At 35.5% G+C, this 21414-nt stretch overlaps 1 protein-coding gene across 1 annotated transcript in view; it reads left to right on the top strand.

The window, feature by feature from the left end:
• The window catches only part of LOC113077426 (neurotrypsin-like), a 52586-nt gene extending 33633 nt beyond the window's left edge, over positions 1-18953 (top strand). The window contains exons 8-13 of the mRNA XM_026249840.1: positions 6068-6209; positions 6921-7123; positions 8042-8120; positions 8234-8356; positions 11873-12171; positions 17583-18953. Coding sequence (XP_026105625.1) covers positions 6068-6209; positions 6921-7123; positions 8042-8120; positions 8234-8356; positions 11873-12171; positions 17583-17890 — 1154 coding nt within the window. The 3' untranslated portion in view covers positions 17891-18953. The remainder of the gene's footprint in view (positions 1-6067; positions 6210-6920; positions 7124-8041; positions 8121-8233; positions 8357-11872; positions 12172-17582) is intronic.
• Positions 18954-21414: the final 2461 nt, after the last annotated feature.

The raw sequence follows: 21414 nt of genomic DNA on the forward strand, positions 1-21414 counted from the left end.
TTTGAAATATATCAGTCTGTGTGTAATTAATGAATATAATATAGAAGTTTCACTTTTTGAATGGAATTAGTGAAATAAATAAACTTTTTGATGATATTCTAATCATATGACCAGCACCTGTATACTTTGTATAAGTGTTTTTTACATTATGCCTCTGGGATAGGCAACTTCGGTCCTGGAGGGCCATTGTCCTGCAGAGTTGAGCTCCATCCCTAATTAAACACACATGAACAAGGCAATCAATGTTTTCAGGATTACTAGATATATACAGGCAGGTGAGTTTTTATCTGGGCTGGAGCTAAACTCTGCAGGACAGTGGCCCTCCAGGACCGGAGTTGCCAATGTAAAATGCAAGTAGACTGCTGTAATATATAATGTAAATATGCTGTATTGCACGACTACAGTATAGTGAACACTGTGTGATTGCACACCTGTTCAAGGACTATGCATTAATTGTGACAGGAGAGAAAACGGTAGAGCATATATTAATAGAATGTGAAGCATACAGAACAGAACGAATCATACTGTTAGAACAAGTTAAAGAATTAGGTTACACACATTTATCAGTAGAGGGTTTACTTTCCTTTTCTGCATCAAAATCATCAGCATGGCCAGCATGAGATACCTTAAAGAAACAGACTTATTTAATCGAATTTAAGAATAACCAAGAATATATATATATATATTGGGGTGTGGAGCTTCAATGCGGATTTCTACTAATATGTATTGAAAAAAAATATATAATAATAATAATGATATATATATATATATATATATATATATATATATATATATATATATATATATATATATATATATATATATATATATATATATCATTATTATTATTATTATATATTTTTTTTCAATACATATTAGTAGAAATCCGCATTGAAGCTCCACACCCCAAACAGTTGGTGGCGGTAATGCACCAAATTGGTATGCCAACCGCCAATAAAAGAAGAAGAAGCACACCTGTTCAAATGTTTTAATGACTAAGGACACACACGGTTGTTCTCCCAACATTCAGCTCACCTTTTGACCCGCTTCGGCCATAAAGTCATGATATTGAGAACATGATAGTGGCCCTTATTTCTTCAGAATCTTGTCCTCTTCTACCTCTTCCTCTGTTTTACCTCTGTATTCTTCCACCACACATACTTACTTCTTCCATGCTGTTCACCCTGTTTGTACCTTGTTGTTCTTAAATTACCAGAGTGTGTAACACTGTGTTGTGTTGTGCTCTGTCTGTATGCTTCTCAGAGGAAGCTTAATGAGATGCACTCTGAGCTATTTTAAGGAACTGGTGGATTATTGGATGATCGAATGCTTTACATTCCCCTTCATTAGTGAAAATCAGAATTCACCTCTGCAATTCAACAATTCAGGACAAAAATGTCTAATAGAAGTGTATAGAAAATTTGCTTGACAACTACTATTCTGCATTTAATGACTTAATGAATTAATACCTAGATGTTTTGGGGAGTAAGACTTGGGAGTATTCAGCAGAGAACCATACATTTTGATCAACATGGCATAAGCGATTGATAATGTAAGAAACAGATAAAACGTGTACATAATCAGTTGCATTTGTAATTTGTTCAAATGATGAGCAATTGCTTTTATGAGGTGCACAAGTAAGTAGATAACGTGGAGGTTGAATAAGAATTTTAGTCGTGATCTGAGAAATGCCCCAAAGCGACTAAGAAAAACTTCAAATATAATTAATAGAATATAAATGTTTGCTGTACCTTCTTTCCTCTATATAAAAATATAATATAATATAAAGTAATATAATGCAATGTAATGTCATATAATATAATTATATAATAAATGAAGGAATATAATGTAATGTAATATAATTAATATAATATATAATGTAATATAAAATAATATAATATTATATAACATAAAGAGAATGTTTGCTTGTTTGCTGTAAGTGAATGTGTTGCTCTGGTTACAGACGCGCGTGCTCTGGGTGGGGGAGGGGCCTGGCTGCGCTGTCAGGGAAATGGCAGGACGCAAAGTTGGAGAAAACACTTAAAACAAATAACATCACTTATAAAAGCAAGCGAATCTGCCTGTTTTCACATATTTTAATTGCTTGTATATTTTTATTGAACAAACTCAGATGAATATCACCACACCCATAATAACAGATTTAAACAGTTGCCCCTCCGCTTTTGGAAGGAAATATGTTACTTTTCAAATTCACATGATGTAATGTGTCTGTCCCTTCCCGCGTCAAACTCGTTCCTACAGCATTAATATCCGATGTAAGTGCTGTAGTCATGGTGACGCGGGGCAGCGCGATCTTTACACACACACAGAGCAGACTCTGATGCGAGAGAAAAACGCGAGGATTAAAAGTAAAACATGCTAATATGAATCGCGAGAGCTCCTGCTGCTCAATGCATATTGGTCTAATCTTATTTAATACTAATTATTGGGAATTTATCTGTAATTTAATGTGGATTATCTGTCAATTCATTCACAATCAACATGTTTTTTTGCCTCCGCCATCTTTATTGATGACGTATTGGCCTCTGATTGGTCAGATCACCAAGTCCCGCTCCCATAGCGGCTTCCTGCGCTCTGATTGGCCAGAATCCCCAAAGTGTGTATCTTTTCCGGAAGTGCAGTACTCCTAGAGGGCGCTGTGTTATACACACTTTAGTGGGGGGGCATACACACTTCAGGTACACAAATCACTTAAAAGTGATTTTTTGGGACAAGTGAGATTTTAAGCCTGGAAACCATTTTAGAGCATGCTGAATGCCACTGTATAGTCAAACAAATGAGGACATACAAAATGTCCTCAATTTTTGGGTGGTCCTCAGTTTACTGGTGTGTATTCTGGTGAATGTACCCAAAAGTGATATAAGTAAGTGCACACACGCACACACACACACACACACACACACACACACTTTAACACTGCCTCATACCAAAGTCCCTTTAAGGCAAGGCAAGTCATTTCCCTCGGTGGCCATATTTGAAATGTCTATATTATATGTGTGTGTGTGTACTGTGTATATTTATTAGGTAAACATAAATACACCCACATGCATGTATATATTTAAGAAAAATATGTGACTTTATATATTAAAAATATTTACATATGATTTAATTTATATGAATATAAATACTGTATATACACGTGAATATTTTCAAAATATATGCTGTATGTGTGTCTTTATATATACATTTTTCCTGCCTTAATCTACAATAAATATCCAGATTCTTATTTTGCAGTTAACCATTCATGTGCATCACTGCAAATTAAATATCGGATGTACGACTTGTTACTGAAGAAGTTCTTTCACATTATTTTGCTGCTTTTCTCTTTTTGTGAGTTTTTTTTCACTTTTCTCCTCTATCCTAGAACCCTTCTGTAAAATGCAGCAGATAGAGAAAGAGAATGTGTGTGTGTGTGAGTGTGTGTGTGTGTGTGTGTGTGTGTGTGTGTGTGTGTAATAGATCTTTATGAGCAGCAGGAACAGACAGAGTGTGAGTAAGAGAATGAGTGACAGCACTGGAACTGGGAACCGGTAAGGAGTGTGTCAGTTACACACATACACACACTACATACTATTATTCATGTGTAAATGCCTTGCTGTGGTCCTTTTCCTGCACTCTCTGGCTGATTTAACTTTATTGACTTTGGACAGAGCAGCCGATGTGTTCAAGAGACTCCCTTATAGAGCAGATCTCCCTGTTTAATTCATCTTACTCACAGGGATTCAGATGAGAGTTTGTCTGTGTATAATATAAAGAAGAGAAGACTGGTTTTTAGTATTCTCATCAAACACATTTCAGTATTCTTTAATATGGACACACACACACACACACACACACACACACACACACACACAAATCTAAAGGGAATACATCGAAATGGGTGTATGTGAAACACTCTGTCATGTTTGTTTTAATTAATAAACAAACTAGACAGACTAGACGTACACTTATATTTTTTCTATTGAGGATGTACCCATATTTTTCTTCATATTTAGCTACCTTTTGGGGACAATTTGTTTTGTATTTCTTTTTTTATTACTAAGTGTTTCCTCCTGATTTGTGTCTTGAAGTCATCTTACATGCATACACACACACACACACACACACACACACACACACACACACATACTGTGGCTTCCCCTGTCAAGTTGATGGCTTTATGAAAATGTGGTGAGTGTGGATCTATGGGAAACTCTCAGAGCTTAAATAATGTTTGCTTTTCATTGAATGAGCTAAAAATTCAGTTCCTTTTTGCCTGTGAGCCACATGGAATCCATAAAGGTCTTTGACCACAAAACTCAGATTTCCACATGATCGGAAAACAGACATCTCAGCATATTCTTAGCTTCGTTTAACATTTAACACTCAGTTTAATTTATAATATTATTTTTTACTGTATTTTGATCCAATTAATGCAGGCTTGGTTAGCAAGAGACTTCTTACCGACTCCAAACCATTGAATGGTAGTAGTGTGTGAGAATGAAAGATGGATGGCCAGTGTATATATACAAACACTCAGGTTCTCACTCTCGACATGCACTCAGCAGAAACATGTCCAAATAAATAAAATCTTCCTGAGTGTGATTTTCACAGTGTTTTCATGCCGTCTCATAGACAGAGCTGATGACAACTTGAGACCATCTGAAAAAAACATTTCAGCATGTATGGATGTCATATGTGAGTTCATGTGTGTGCCGCTGGTGCCAAAGGCATTATGAAATAAATGTTATTTAATAAAAAAGTTATAGAATTACTGCTGACAAGTGAGAAATGAACTTCAAGCTTTAGGAATGATTAGTATTGCAGATGGTCATAAAGCTCTATGTTTTGTTAACATATAGAATATGTAGCAGAGCGATAAGCCATGAGAAGCTTTGCACTAAGTTACGGTAAACTCAGGCGATAGTAATAATAATCAAAATGGAAATGGAAAATAATACAAGCCTGTAGGCTGTGCATGCTACTCACGGAACAAAGCAACTTGCCACGTTCATGTATGTAAGATTGAATTATTTTGATGCATAAATTACGTGTCCGATTGGAATTTAGAGTCAGAGCTATCAGTTTCATAAACAGATTTTGCTGTTAAATTCATATTAACTGTGGCTGCAGATGTGTATGAATGTGTGGTTAGTAAGTCTTTTATTTTGCACAGAGAGTGTCGCTGATGTTGCTGACGGTTCTGTAGCTGATGATTGATTGTGTTTATGTGTGTGTCTGCATCAGTGTTATGTGTAAGTGGAGACAGGTGTTCCATGAGTGGAAACCTACAACTGTCCCTCCAGGGCCATGTCTTTTTTTTATGTCTCTGAACTTGACTTCTTGGGTTTAAACTAGAGATATTTGGCACAGTTCATCAGTTTTGGATGACTGGCACCTGTTTCAAAATCTACTGACATCCTTGTTATTCCAAATAATTTGAATCTTCAGTAAATATTTTCTGAAATGGTTGCTAATTCCATTTTTGGCAATTTTATGTCTCTCATCTGCATTCCTTAAAGGGATAGTTCACCCAAAAATGAAAGTTCTGTCATAATTTACTAATCCTAAAGCTTTTCCAACCCTGTACTAGTTTCTTTCATCTGTTTAACACAAAAGAAGATATTTTGAAGAATGTTGGTGACCAAACAATTGCCGGTTGCCATTGACTCCCATTTTACGTGAAAAACACAATGGTAACCGTCAACTGTATGGTTACCAACATTCTTCAAAATATCTTCTTTTCTGAATGCATTCAGATTTCAATTGACATGAGGGTGATATAAACAACAGAAGTTTAACATTTGGGTGAACTATGCCTCTTTGATAGATTATACATAGCATATCATGCATATATATATATATATATATATATATATATATATATATATATATATATATATATATATATATATATATATATATATATATATATATATTATATAAGCAGTCAGCTGCTATTTTAAACCTACAGCTAATCAGATCCATTCAGATGTTTAACCGCTGCACTGCCACCTGTTAATCAAAGCTAAATGCATTCATATATTTAGTTTTACCTGTCTGTCAGGTGTACCTGTGAGACTGGTGGGCGGAGAGAATGAGAGAGAGGGGCGTGTCGAGATCCTGGTGGGTGGCCAGTGGGGAACGGTTTGTGATGACGGATGGACGGATCGGGATGCAGAGGTGGTGTGCAGACAGCTGGGTTACAGGTGACTTCAACATTTCAGGGTCATCTGAGCAGACTTCTTATGTTGAGTCATGTCATGCCATTCAGAAATCTTAATCAGATTACCTGATAAAATAAAGCAGTAAACTAACTAAATGAGTAAGGTTTGATGACAAACTTTGATATTGGCCTGAAAAAAGTTAGTTAGTTTTCAAAGTTTAGACTTAATTGTCTTCAGTATTTAAACAGCATGGGTTGCCATTTGGAGGAAAACAGCAGCCATCGAAACCATCTAACAAACTATTTCAAAAAAATAATCTAATCAATTTACAGATTAAGTCAGGAGTCATCAAACTTGGTCCTGGAGGGCCGGTTCGGATGACATGCCTCAACACACCTGTATGGAAGTTGACAAGAGTAAACTTTTGCTTTCCGTTGACTATTTAACTTGTTCCTCTTTCATCTCCTCAATCTGGCAACCCTGAGGAGGATTTGGGAGGAGAAACAACTCTCCAGTGTTTTTGTACTGCAGTACCAATTACAACCACTAGCTGTCAATGCACATACTGCACCATAGTTGTTTTATTTTAGTGTCGAATTTTAATTGAAGTATTTTAAGTTACGGTTTTCAACTAATATTTCAACTATATTTTAGCATTACATCAGTTACTGAAAAAAGAAAGGAAAAATGTTAGCAATTTTGAAAAGTACAAAAATGTAATGAAATGTATCTTTTACTGTCATTCTTGTACAGTGGGCTGGCTAAAGCTCGTGTAATGGCATATTTTGGAGAAGGTGAAGGCCCTATTCACACAGAAAACATAAAGTGCACAGGAGAGGAGCTTTCGCTGATTGACTGTATCAAACAACCATTTGGGACACACAACTGTCGCCATAGTGAAGATGCCGGTGTTATTTGTAACTATGGATTACAGAAGGATTCTCCCGAGGTCAAAGGTGGGACATTCTTCTTCATCCAGCATACAAATGATGTGAAACTGGCAAGGTTTAAATGGATATTTAACCAAAATTTTCCCTGAATATAATTAAAAAACTGGGGTGGTTTAATAGCATCAGAAAAAGTAGGATTTGCTCTAAGTGTCTGAAAAAGAGCAGCGTAAACATCCTGTCTGAAAGAAAAGAAGTTCATATGGAATTTTCATGTTAGGAGGATTAAATGAACATTATCTAATTCACTGACTTAACTGTAATTGATGGTCTGTAAAATATACATTCTTAGGGCCTCATTTATACAGTGTTGTGTAGAAACCATCCTACATTTGATCTAAAAGCATCTTTTCTCAAATGTGTGTATGTGTGATTCAGAGTAATGAACATATGGCAAAAAACATGTGTACACCTGTCTTCCAGATGTGAAATCTATAAATCGTGAAAGATCTTGAAATTGTTCCCAGATCTCTGCCTCATAAATGAATCCGAATTAATGTCATTAGCATATAAAAGTGCACCAATCAACATTCAAATCCTTTACTTGAGAAAAGCTGGCATTGCTTAGATTTCCAGTTAACTCCTAAAAGTGTGTGCTTAAAACCTGGAAAAGCACATTTCCAAGACGTTTGCATGAATTTAAGCATACACACACTCTCAAACTCTCAAATGTGAGAGTATGCATGCTTTACAGATGATGTTAGATGCCAAATCATGTAATTAATTAGATTACAAATAATTGAATCTAACATGACAGCCCTAATATAAATACATTACTGTAATAAGAAGGAGATTTCTAGGCTTCATCAAATATATATATTTATTCATTTCTTTTGATTGTCTGTGAAATAAGACCAAGGCAGGTGTTCCTAACAGATTTCGTGACACGCATGGTTTATAGAAATCTGTGTTTGTATTATGTTGCAGAGGCAGTGGGCTCCATGTGTGGTCTAAGACCCTCTCAAACCCGTCAGAAGAGAATAATAGGTGGGGAGAACTCGCTACGGTAAGCAGAGAGGGACAAAATGTATACAAACATCTTTGACATAACAAACGATGCTTGAGAATAATTGTATATGTGGTTGGAATGAGAGAATGATTGTGTTTGTGTGTGTGTAGTGGGGGCTGGCCGTGGCAGGCAGCTGTGCGCTTGCGAGGGTCTCAGGCCGATGGACGATTGGTTTGTGGAGCCACTTTGATCAGCAGCTGCTGGATGCTGACCTCTGCTCACTGCTTTAAGAGGTACACACAAACAGAAATATGGACAGGTACATCTTCATTCTCTATCACATCTGCAAAGCATACATAAAATCCACCCTCCTACCCACACACACAAACATATACACACACTTCTTTGTTGCGTTTCCAGTTTTCCACTGTGACTCACACTGCTAGATAACACGAAATAGCCTGAAATACAAACAAAACATATTTCCAAATTGTCCATTTTAAACAATAGAGCTTCTTCCCACACTTCCTCGGTATTCTGTGTCTAGTTATGTAATCATTTTTTGTGACTTGCAAATAAACACTATTAATCATTCCAGCTGCAAAACAAATTAGTTGATTTATAATTAAAATTCAGTGAGATGCAGAGCAAGCTAACCACATTTTTTTCTATTCAGTAAAGACACTGTATATAAGGAATCTCCTTTCTGTTCTGTTGTTGCACAACAAAGCGTAAAAATATCCGATTAAGTAATATACAGATATAGTTTGTTAGAAACTTTTTGTTGTAAAAAATTGTTAGATATAGTAAATTCTCTAAGCATCATTAAAACAAAGTTTAAATAAATATACTTGAAACTAAATTACATACTTATGTAATAAATATACTGTATATATTTTTTTCTTTCTGAAAACTAATTTCCAGTCAGTTATATCCTTTTAGTATGTTTCATATAAAAGACAAAAGCGATTATACAATAATACAAAATATAACAGCGAGGAACAATTAGCAGAATCCAGATTGTGTAGGAAGCTGTTGCAATGAAGTAGTAAAATAACTCACTGTAAACTCTGATTACAGTCTTTTAAACAATTTATCAGTTAACCCTTTTTAACTCAGTACTAGTGGGGCTCCACAAATTCTACAAGTTAATTTTTACAATATGCCATATGTAATTTATTATATTAAGAAAACCTCAAACAGCTTGAGTTACAGTAAAAGCTAAATTTCTGCTAAATGTTTCATTTTGTCTCTCAATATGTTAAAAGGCATTCCTATTTAGTTACAAATAAAATGTAATGTAAAGCTGAAAATTACAGTTTACAGAAAAATGGAATTCAAATTCTGCCATCATTTACTCACCCTCAATTTGTTCCAAACTTGTATGAATTTCAAACAGTTTCTGGTACCCATTGACTTCCACAGTATTTTTTTTTTCCTTCAATGGAAGTCAGTGGGGACCATCAAATGTTTGGCTTCACACCTTCTTAAAAATATCTGCTTTTATGTTTAACAGAACTCATAGGTTTGGAACAACATCAGGGACGAGTAAATGAAGTCATTTGTGTGGTTGACTTCATCCGTCATTTTTTCCACTATTTGCTATTCCAAATATTTTGGAAACATCTCTCTTTTCCTTAAATCTACACAAATGTGGAGTGCCTTTCTTGGACGTTCTTCTTCTGGAGCACTCTGGGCAAACTAAATCATTTGCTTAAAGTATTTGTAGAAAAGATAACCCACATTTGTCTATATTGTCAGATATTATGGATAAGGAGAAACTCTCAACTCTCTGTTGCAAGGCAATGATACATCCCATCCATCCCAAAATTACACTACATGCAATTAGCCACAGACCCTTCATGCATCGTTTGATGAGTTTTTTTACCGAAAGGATAAAATGTTATAGCTATTCACATTAAGGAAGAAAAATAATAATAGGAAAAAAATAATAAAAACATGTCCACACAAACACTTCCTGCTTCCCATAATTACCTAAATGATCTGTCTTCAGTTCAGTTCAGACCTGTGCTGTACTTCCACATTACTGTGAAAAATGTTTGTTGGTACTTTCCTAAACCATTTAAGGTTTCATTTAAAAAATAGGGTCTCAGTAGATACTTTGGCAGTGCGAGCGCTTTAAGTAAGATTGAATCTGTTTTTTATCAACCAGTCCAAGCACTGAGCCTTCAAAATATGATCCATGACATCAGACTACTGCTAAAGTTTCCTCTCGTTATATGCTCTCCCTTACACACACACACACACACACACACACACAAACACACAGCTATAAATCTAGATAGCTTTGTGGCCCCCTCCCTCTTATTCCTCAGACACATGCACTCACTTTTTCAAGAATGCAATTAATAGCATGCAGAACATCATAGCAGTTGTTTTAAATCATTTGAGATCCTTTAGATCCTTTAGTCTCTCACTTCCGAGTTTACGGAGAGATACATGACATTTGTGCAAAAATAGGATGTACAAACACACACACACACACACATTAGTGCTTAACTATTTTTATGCTGTGTGCCCAGTTGTTGTTCAACATTAATTAAACTCTGGGGTTTCAACCGGAGTGGTGTTAAAGGATTTGGAAAGCCATGCGCTAATGACGGAACTGCCATATGTACAACAGAAGAGTTTGAGATCTGTCAACAAATCCAGCTCGACTAGAGAGCAAATGTGTGGTGAGCCACCGATTCATAGAGTACTGAACTGCTCTACCAGTTATCGGCCGGATATAGAGATATTTTATTTTCGCATCATGTGAAATGAGATATTTCATTGTGAAAGCAATTTTTTCCCTATTTTTACATTTTGTCAGATTAACTATACTCACTTAAAGTTAATCTTAAAAAAAATAATAATAATAATAATTTAGTAATGCATTTAAAATTGTGATTTTAAAAGTCATTTGTTGAACTATAAACTTAAAAATGAAAAAATAAAATAAAAGTCTGATAAAAGAATGCACACATATAAAAAAAAAAGTAAGCTAAATTTTTTTAAAATCTCAGTTTACTGGTCCAAACATTTTATTTAACTTTGCTGTATAAACCTAGATACATAGATTTAGGGGCATTTGTGAGTGGCACATCAAGAAGTCATAAATCATCCTCTGATAATGTCTGCGGACCGTTTTGTGTTTGCGTGCCCTCTCTCTCTTTCTTCTATTTTGCCTAAATAAATGAAAAATAAAACCCCAAATGAGTCATTTTAAATGCCACAAGTGAACAATTGCAGAATGCACAGTTTGAAAACAGATATTAATTTTAAGATTTGAAAAATACATTAAACAGTGTTATTAGTGTTTTTAACATTAAGTGAGTGTTGGATGATGGCAAAGGTAATTTAGATGTAGAACAAAAGAAATAAGCTTGCACAAATATCTATTATTGTCTGATATATACACTAAAGTTTGGGGTCGTTAAGATGTTTAAATATTTTACACGTTTTATATGCTCAGCAAAGCTGCATTTATTTAATCAAACAAATGCAGTAAAGGAAAAAAAAAATATATATATATATATATATATATTCCTGTTTTCAGCATCAATATTCCAGTCTTTGGTGTCACATGATACATAAGATATTATTCAGATATAGTAGATCTGGTGCTAAAGTTTCTTCTGGTTAATATATTTTTTGTAGAAAGTTTAAATGAAAAGCAATATGGTACAAATTTAAAGTGTACAAAGACAGCTCTGTTAATCACCATCTGTTAAAAACTAGTCATGTTTTTGGGCAGTTAGTGAGGTCTTACCACTTTAGTTATGGGTCTGGTATGTGCTCTTTCTTAGATACGGTAACAGCTCTGGGCTGTATAAGGTTCGTGTGGGTGATTATCACTCTTTGGTTCCTGAGGAGTATGAGGAAGAGTATGGCGTGGAGAAGATCGTCCTTCACCCACGCTACCGCTCTGAAAGCAATGACTACGACCTGGCACTGGTGCGTGTGTCTGGCCACCGAGCTCACCGGGGTGTCCCGGGCCACTGCGTCACGCTGAGCCGCTCCGTGCTGCCCGCCTGCCTGCCAATGAAGAGGGAAAAAACGCCAAAGGGCATTGCCAACTGCTTCATCACAGGCTGGGGCGACACAGGTTGGAGATGCCATGAAACACACACATGCATTCATACAGTTTTCTATACATCTTTAAAACTAGAGAAATGCGTGCAGATCTGATTCAGATATAACTATTTGAGACATTAACAATTGAAGACGCTTAAGATGCTTTGTGCATATTTAAACCAAGAACTAAAGCGGTGTGTGTAAATTAGAGGTGTTTTTGGCTCCACTGTATCGTGCAGGCTGACAGGCATAAGATGTGATCAGACAGTGTGAAAGCTGAGCTGACAGTGATAACCTTCGTTCTGTGTTCTGTCTGAAACAATCACTCTCTCACTGCCTCACTCTCACCCACAGACAGGCAAACAGGACATGTCAGTTTCAAAGCTTTTGGTAAAATTATGTGATGTCATTTTTGAGTTTAATAATTTAACAGATGCTTTTACCCAAAATATGTGCAAATCACGAAAAGCATGATCCGTTTCAGAAGTACTGAGTTTCAAAAGTAAACCAAATTAGAACATTTTATTTATTTATTTATCAATTTATTTATAAGTGCTCAAGATAACGAAGTGCACTTCAGCATAATTTTAAAAAGATTGCTAATAATATACTCCCAATACGTGCTAACTCTATGTAATGTTTTTGGACACCAATTTACTGCACGTTAATTAATCAATTCAATTAAATGACAGTGCATTATAATATAAATTTATATTGTTTTTGAGTTTTTTTTAATCACTTATGTAAAACTAAAGTATATCTTTACATGTAATTTTATAATTACTTCTGTTGTCCTTGAATATGGTATGGAATACAAGTGTACTGGTGAATGTACTGACAAGCATTTATGTAAACTAAAATATATCTTAATGTAATTTATATTGAAACTTGTATGTCATGTATTTAAAAAACTAATATTTGTAATGATGAAATTGTAATTTAGTATATTAAAATATATTACTTTAAATGTAATATTTACTTTAAATGTAATATTGAATGTTTAATTCGACATTATCACAAAGTGCTCCTTTGTGTACTTAAGTGAGTTTAGAAGCAGTCACAAAAGTGTAATCTTTATGTACACTTTAGTGGGCTTTTATTTCATTCTTATATTATCTGCAGGTAGTGTCTTTAAAGATTTGAAGAACAGCAGAAAGGGCACGTTTAGTAAAATTTAATACAATTAAAAGTGCACTTTCCCCCCACAAAAGGCCTCAGACTAAAGAAAAGTTCACCCCAAAAATGTAAATGCATTTAAAATTCTGTTATTACTCACATGTTGGTCCAAACTTGTGTGTTTTTCTTTATTTTGTGGCACTCATAAGAACATACTTTGAAAAATGTACCAACTGCTGTCATCCATAAAATGAAAAACAGTGGGGTCGAAAAAAAAATGTTTCTGTTCCTTTAAGAACATATGTGTTCTTGCACGTAGCTCATCTATTCAGTATTTAGATTCAGAATTATTCGTTTTACAACAAAATGTTTGTCCTGACATAATGTAATGTAACAAAGGATTACTAATGTGTTATTACAAAGTTGTCTAGAGTGCAAAGTTCACCATTTTAACGGATAAACTCATTTCACTTGAACCTGAACAATACACATCTGTATTTAGGCAACAAGTATGGAAACGGCTTAATATGAGATAAAACAGCTTTTGCATTTCTGATTTTCTTTTTCGCTGAACATGTAGATAATTTTTTCTGTAAAACATCTGTTTTTCTGCAACAATCAGGCATCATCCATCTCAGACATTTTGTAATTATTTGTATCTCTGGCCGTATTTGCAAATAAGGTTGTGCATTAGCTTAACAGTGTTTGTAAGCACTGGTTTATGCATGAGCACATGGCGTGAGTGTCATTGAAACATCTTCATAATCACAAAAGTGTGTGTATTAGTGTTCTGGGAGATTATGAAGCTGTGAAATGATGTCATTTATAAATTTCTCCAACTAGATGTCCAGTGAGAGAGAGAGAGAGAGAGATAATAAAAATATTAACAGCTAACATCATTTACTTATACAGTAATATGTACTATATTGTGTTATAAATTATTTATTTGTATTATATTGTATGAAAGTACAGTTTATATACACACACACACACACACACACACACACACACACACACACACACACACAGGTGCATCTCAGTAAATGAGAATGTCGTGGAAAAGTTCATTATTTCAGTAATTCAACTCAATTTGTGAAACGCGTGTTTTAAATAAATTAAATGCACACAGACTGATGTAGTTTAAGTCTTTAGTTCTTTTAATTGTGATGATTTTGGCTCACATTTAAAAAATAAAAACACCTATTCAATAAATTAGAATTGGCCTTCTTGAATGTATGTTAATTTACTTTACATGTACTTAATATTTGGTAGGGACTCCTTTTGCTTTAATTACTGTCTCAATTCGGCGTGACATGGAGTTGATCAGTGTGTGGCACTGCTGAGGTGGTCTGGAAGCCCAGGTTTCTTTGACAGTGGCTTTCAGCTCATCTGCATTTTTTTTTGGTCTCTTGTTTCTCATTTTCCTCTTGACAATACCTCATAGATTCTCTATGGGTTTCACGTCTGGTGAATTTTCTGGCCAGTCAAGCACACCAACACTTTGGTCATTTAACCAACGTTTGGTGCTTTTGGCAGTGGGGAAGGTGTTAAATCCTGCTGGAGAATGAAATCAGCATCTTCAAAAAGCTGGTCAGCAGAAGGAAGCATGAAGTGCTCCAAAATTTCTTGGTAAACGGGTGCAGTGACTTTGGTTTTCAAAAAACACAAATCATCACAGACTGTGGAAACTTAACACTGGACTTCAAGCAACTTGGACTATGAGCTTCTCCACCCTTCCTCCAGACTCTAGGACTTGGTTTCCAAATAAAATACAAAAGTTGCTATCATCTTAAAAGAGAACTTTGGACCACTGGGCAACAGTCCAATTCTTCTTCTCCTTAGCCCAGGTAAGACACCTCAGACATTGTCTGTTGTTCAGCAAATTCCCTGATCACAGCCTCGTTCCAATCCTTGTGAAGTTCACTCAAATTCTTGAATCGATTTTGCTTGACAATCCTCATAAACCTTCAGTTCTCTCGGTTGGTTGTGCATCTTTTTCTTCCACACTTTTCCTTCCACTCAAATTTCTGTTAACATGCTTGGATACAGCACTCTGTGAACAGCCAGCTTCTTTGGCATTGAATGTGTGTGTCTTCTTGAAGGATGTCAATGACTGTCTTCTGGACATCTGTCAGATCGAGCCTGTCCAACAAAAAACGACCATATAGGTCGTTTGTGCAAGCACCTAATTACGACCTATATTTACGTTTTAAAATTAAGTGCCCTCTAGTGGGCGTAAAAATAATGACAGTATCGCGTTGCATCTGTCGTCATGAAATGACGTATAACGTCATTACCAATCAAAATGCACATTTATTTAAATGCAATGGTGTGGGCTTTTTACACCGATCTCACAGTATTTCCTACATATTTTACTAAGTGGCTTATTCGTTCGAATGGCCACACCTAACCCCACTCCTAAACCTAACCCTCACAGAAATCATGCTAAATTATGATTTATTGAGCATGTACATTTTCGTGTACGTCCGTTTCCTGGGATCGAATGATAGCATGATTACATATCAAGGTATAACGCAATAATTTACCAACTTAGCTACACGAAACGCAAATCAGAGTGCAAATAAAAGAGTACAAAACATTCATATGAAAATGACCTTTTGTCGATAGAGACACAATTGTAGTATACGCTCTGATGGGTCGTATTTCAGGGATTTGGTCAAACGACCTATACGAGCGTATTGGTTGGAGGACAGGTTGGTCAGATCAGAAGTATTCCCCATGATTGTGTAGCCTAGCGAAACAAACTGAGAGACCATTTTGAAGGTTCAGGAAACCTTTTTGGTAAAATTTTTTGCTCCAGAACAAAAATTACCTCAAATTAAACAACACCTCTGTTCCTTAGACTCATCCATCCAGTTGAGCCTAAGAAACCTGGGTGTTTTGTTCGACCAATCATTGTCTCTGGATGGTCATTCTAGACAGTTGGTCAGAAACTGTTTTTATCATTTGAGAAATATTTCTAAATTGAGAAAAATTTTGCCCAAAGCTACCATGGAGATGATCATTCATGCTTTTATTTCTTCAAGGTTAGATTACTGTAATTCTCTTTTTACTTGTTTTAACAATGTTTCTCTGAACCGTCTTCAATTGGTGCAAAATGCTGCAGGCAGGCTTTTAACAGGTACCAACAGAAAGGCACACATTACTCCGATTTTATTTACTCTCCACTGGCTTCCGGTAAAATTTAGAATTAATTATAAAATTTTAGTTTTAACCTTTAGAGCATTACATGGACAGACCCCCCAATATATCGCAGACACGCTTACACCTTATTCTTCTTGAATCACCTTGTTGATTCTTTTAAAAAACAGCTAAAGACACTTTTATTCAGACAAGCTTTCAGTTGACTGAGCTAATATGTTTTATGTTTTGTATGATGTTTCTAATTTTTAAGTTTGTTAATTTGCTATATGTAAAGCACTTTGTGATTTATCTGTGATATGTGCTATATAAATAAAGTTTACTTACTTACTTAAAAGTTTTTGATAAATGTGAGCCAAAATCATCACAATTAAAAGAACCAAAGACTTAAACTACTTCAAGTGCACCTTTTCACAATTTCAGTTGAATTACTGAAATAAAATAACTTTTCCACGACATTCTAAATTATTGAGATGCACCTGTATATATGGTTGCACTTTATTTTACAGTATTTACACTTACAGTACATGTACTTGCAGTCTACTTAACTAAGAAAGAACTAGATGATATAAGGTAACTACATGGGTTATGATTAGGTTTAAGGATTTGGTTCAGGGTTAATGCGTAGTTATTACACAGTTATTATAATAACTATAAAAAGTTCATAGTAAGTACATGCAGAACAGGACTGTAAAATAAATCAATACTTCTTAGTGTTGAAGTACACATTCAGTACAATAAGGCACACTTCTTTTTCACAAGGATATACACACAGAAGACTACGGCAACATCTGTCCAGCTGTCTAGTCTCATCAAAAAGGACATACATGACAGTAGTAACATCCATACAGCGCTCTAATCAGAGAACATGAGGAAATCATCAAGGACCCATACTGGGTGCAATTATAATGTCAGTTTTAAGCGACTACAGATTATCATGTGACATGTTGATTTCATTCTAATGGTCACGTTGTGTTGTAAATCACCTGTGTTTTCTCTCAGTATAAGTATTCTAAAGAGGGATGAATGAAGTGTGTGATGACATTGACAGGAAAGCGACTACACACTCCATTGCATAAATGAACAGTTAAGTCTGATTAACTCCAGACTTCAATTCAAAAGAATGGAGGACTTTCTGACCTGTTGGATTTTTACTTTTCGCAGGTCGTGCATATTCAAGAACTCTCCAGCAAGCCTCGATTTCCATGTTGAGCAAGCGTCAGTGTGAGCAGCGCTATTCAGACCAGTTCACCAGTCGCATGCTGTGCGCCGGCTCCTCCCACAACAACCACCGCGTGGACAGCTGTCGTGGAGATAGCGGCGGCCCGTTAGTGTGTGAGAGACCTGGCGGAAGTTGGGTTGTATATGGGGTCACATCATGGGGTCACGCGTGTCGACTACAAGACGCACCAGGCGTCTACACAAAAGTCTCAGCCTTCATGCCCTGGATCAGGAAGATCATTGGCAAGTAGGACTCTGAAAAATCAACCTGTAACTGACATTCTGTCTATGAGGGCAGAAAAAAGAAGCACACTTTTATAGTAAGAAGCCTTAGAGCTAAACAGATTGGTTTTAGATCGTTTTCTAGATAATAGTTAAAAACATTTTCATAACACCTTAGTCTTAAATGGCAGAAAATAAAAACTGGTTGTGCCCATCAAAATAGTGGCAAGTCAATAGGTCTCAAATTGGCATTATTCCACGTCTTTATTCTTTTTCTTTCTTTGTCTTTTCTTATGAAAGCACTTCTAGGTTGAAGAGACCACAACGGTGATTATTACTATACTATAATTATTACTATAATTTTTTTTTTTTTGCAAGTGTGATAATGAAAGCATATGTTTGTGACTATATTTTATAACATTTAGAGACAGACAGTGTCTGAACATGTAAAATGGGAAGAGTCTTTTTCCAGTTTGAAACATAGCAGATTGAGGAATGTTCCAATGGCTTGAAATCACTTCAAACTTTAATGCTGAATTTAGAAGATTCTTGATTTCCTGCCAAGGATCTATGATTCAGGCCACTGCCGACCACATCACCTCATCAACACATTAAATGACATCGTAATTCTCCACAGGAACCATGACATCAATTGTTAAAGATGAGATGTTCGTGATGATATCTGGACTGAGGCTCACGGTATCTTAACATCAGGACAAAAAAGCACATCATATATTTGCTTGATATTCTTGCAGTTTCACACTCACGTCCAGAAGCCAGAGATTGTGGGAAAAGGGAATTATGTGCTGTGCTAAGCGGTTTATACCTCCTTGTTTTAGTGTTGTGATCTATGTATATTACATTTCTATAAGAATAATTAATGAGCATAGTAATTATACAGACTGCATCCCCCTTTTTAACACAATTCGTCATTGGTCTGTGTATATAAAACCCCTGATCAACCACAAGCTGTTATTTTGTATTTTGCTGTATAAGGTGTTGCAGTTTAGGCTTTTGTAAATTCATGTTTTTTTTTTCTAATACATCATTCAGTCATATTGTAATCTCTTGTTAATAAACTGTACTATGAAATATGTCGAAACTGTTACTTTGTTACCCCCCCCCCACCTTTGCTTTTATTATTATCTAAATTGTAAGTCATGTGCACTATTCATGAGGACTGCAATGTCATTAACAGCAAAACAGACAATTGTAAATATTTAGGGGAACGTAAAATCACAAGCTACAATTCAGTTTGAAGCATTAAATATTTGATAATTGCTTTAAATATTTTTATTTACATATAGTCTGTGGCTATACAGTATGGTGTGTGTTTGTGTGCATGCACATCCATATCTGACAGAATTAGCTTTAGGTTTTCTGAACACACTCGCTAAACTATTATCAAGTCGAGCTAGCTGTGTTGTTGTTCACACAGTGATCTGAATCAGTGTGTACAGACCTGACAGCGCAGTGCTAGCACAGTTAGTCTTTTCAGAAAGCCCTTTGTTTACATAACAGTTACAGGTCCATTGTGTGTATGTGTGTGTTGACGCTGCATTTCAGATACACCCTTCCTTTGAGCTCATCTCTATGGAGAAAAGTTTACCATATCATGGGATAGACTGAAATTAATTTTCATTAATGCATTTCATAGAGTGTTTGTTAGTATTCATTCACTACTTCCAGAAGCAGAAAACATTGTTACTTTAAAGTAAATGTGAATGAAAAAATTCACTGAGAGGGAGAGAGAGAGATTTGTTACAGTGATTGAGATTGAGAGTAGTGTTACAGCGCCACCTTGAGGTACTGTAAATACAATAACAGCCTCATGGCAAAACCGTGGAACTATCCAATTATATGTTTACTATTCTTAATTTCTAGTTTCTTAATTTCTAGTTTCTTAGTTTCTGCAGCTACACTTTTCATTAGGATCAAAGACTATGTTAGAAATAATTGACCATTTACTTTAGTAATATCACAAATATATACACACATCTCTGTTGCCTTTAACTCAATGGCCAATCAGAGAATCCCGCCAAAACGCCGGAGTTTTGTTTCTGTGCTTTTTTCGCGAATATAATCTCATTATAATAAAGACTATAAATTAATAATAGAAAGATTATTTGTGCAGTGTCAACTTCATTGATTATAGAGGAAGGTAATGCGCTCCTCTATAATGAGCACTTCTATGCCATACGTAGGCTAATAAAAAATCTAAATAGAAAGGTTTTGTTTTTCATGACTCTTTGAGCACCAGGGACAGCGTTCACATTGCAGAGTTTGGAAAGCTGAAAAGTACACTCACAAAAATAAAGGCTTAAGGAATTATGTAAGACAAAAACCTGTCTTATATGATTTATCTGTACATAATGCTACATCCAAAACGCTATTGAAGAAGCTTGCTGCTGAAGACTTGCCATTGGTTGTTGCATGCCATTTGAATAATTAGTAAGGTCGTTCTATTGGAGGAGGTTCTTTTGGGCGTGTGTTGTAGTCATGCATAAACATAATTACACTACAAGTTCCATTTTGTCTAGGCATACTTTGTGCGTTAATGCCATAGTCATGACTTTTCGGTTAAAAGATGTGTCCTCCTCCCTACTGAAATTAATAATTTTGGGGGTTTGTACCTCACTGTGCAAAGTGCATTTTAAAACGGAATACTTTTATTAAAATAGATTTTCAATGACAAAACAATTTTTACTTTTTACATTTTTGAAAAATACTGACTACCCTGAAAACATATACTCAAATACCTAAACAGGAAATTCAAATACTTCTGTTAACTTTGTGTACATCAGATTGGATCCACCTGCACGAACACAGATTTTCACGTAGAATCCATTAAGTCTAAAAGTGTGTGGCCAAATGTCTTCTGTCTACAAGAACCATTACACTATTAAGTATTTGAACCATCATTTAGCACATCTAAGAATCCACGTAGAAAGGGTAATCAGAAATCTTTTGTCAGAAGAATAAAATCTTTTTTTATTCAGCTTTCTTTGTTGTACACTTACACTGTCAGCTTGAGAAAACAGCATGTCGATTGTTTATCATGCTCGTCACATCTTCTGTTATGCATTTTAAAACTGATTTATTTAAGCCCAGTGTTGCATTAATAATAAAGCACGTACAATGGCATTTTCATAAATGTGTTTCTGATTGTCTCCTTATCAGTACTTTGACAGCCTAATGAAGCACGGAAACCAAATGTTGAACAAATGGGGTAAGGTTTAATGGAGACTCTTGCATGATGTAATTTCAAGTCCCCACCCCTTTAATCACCAACACAAAAGTACCCTTTCGGTCCCAATTTCTACCGAGGGACACACACGACTGTGTTCTTGTCATGCCACTTCTCCCCTGCCCCTCCATTGGTCTGTGCACACTACTGGTGATGTATATTGTGAAGTAAGAAGAGTGTAGGTGAGGTGAGTCTATTTCTGGAAACAGTAAAAAAATATAAAATCTTTAGTTACTAAGGTGTCCCTTGCTTGCCACCCCCACTTTGCAGGAGTTACCTTACTTCCAGCTTAAAGATGTTCCCCTG

Source organism: Carassius auratus, unplaced genomic scaffold, assembly GCF_003368295.1.
Source record: "Carassius auratus strain Wakin unplaced genomic scaffold, ASM336829v1 scaf_tig00022598, whole genome shotgun sequence".
In the NCBI taxonomy this organism is placed as follows: domain Eukaryota; kingdom Metazoa; phylum Chordata; class Actinopteri; order Cypriniformes; family Cyprinidae; genus Carassius; species Carassius auratus.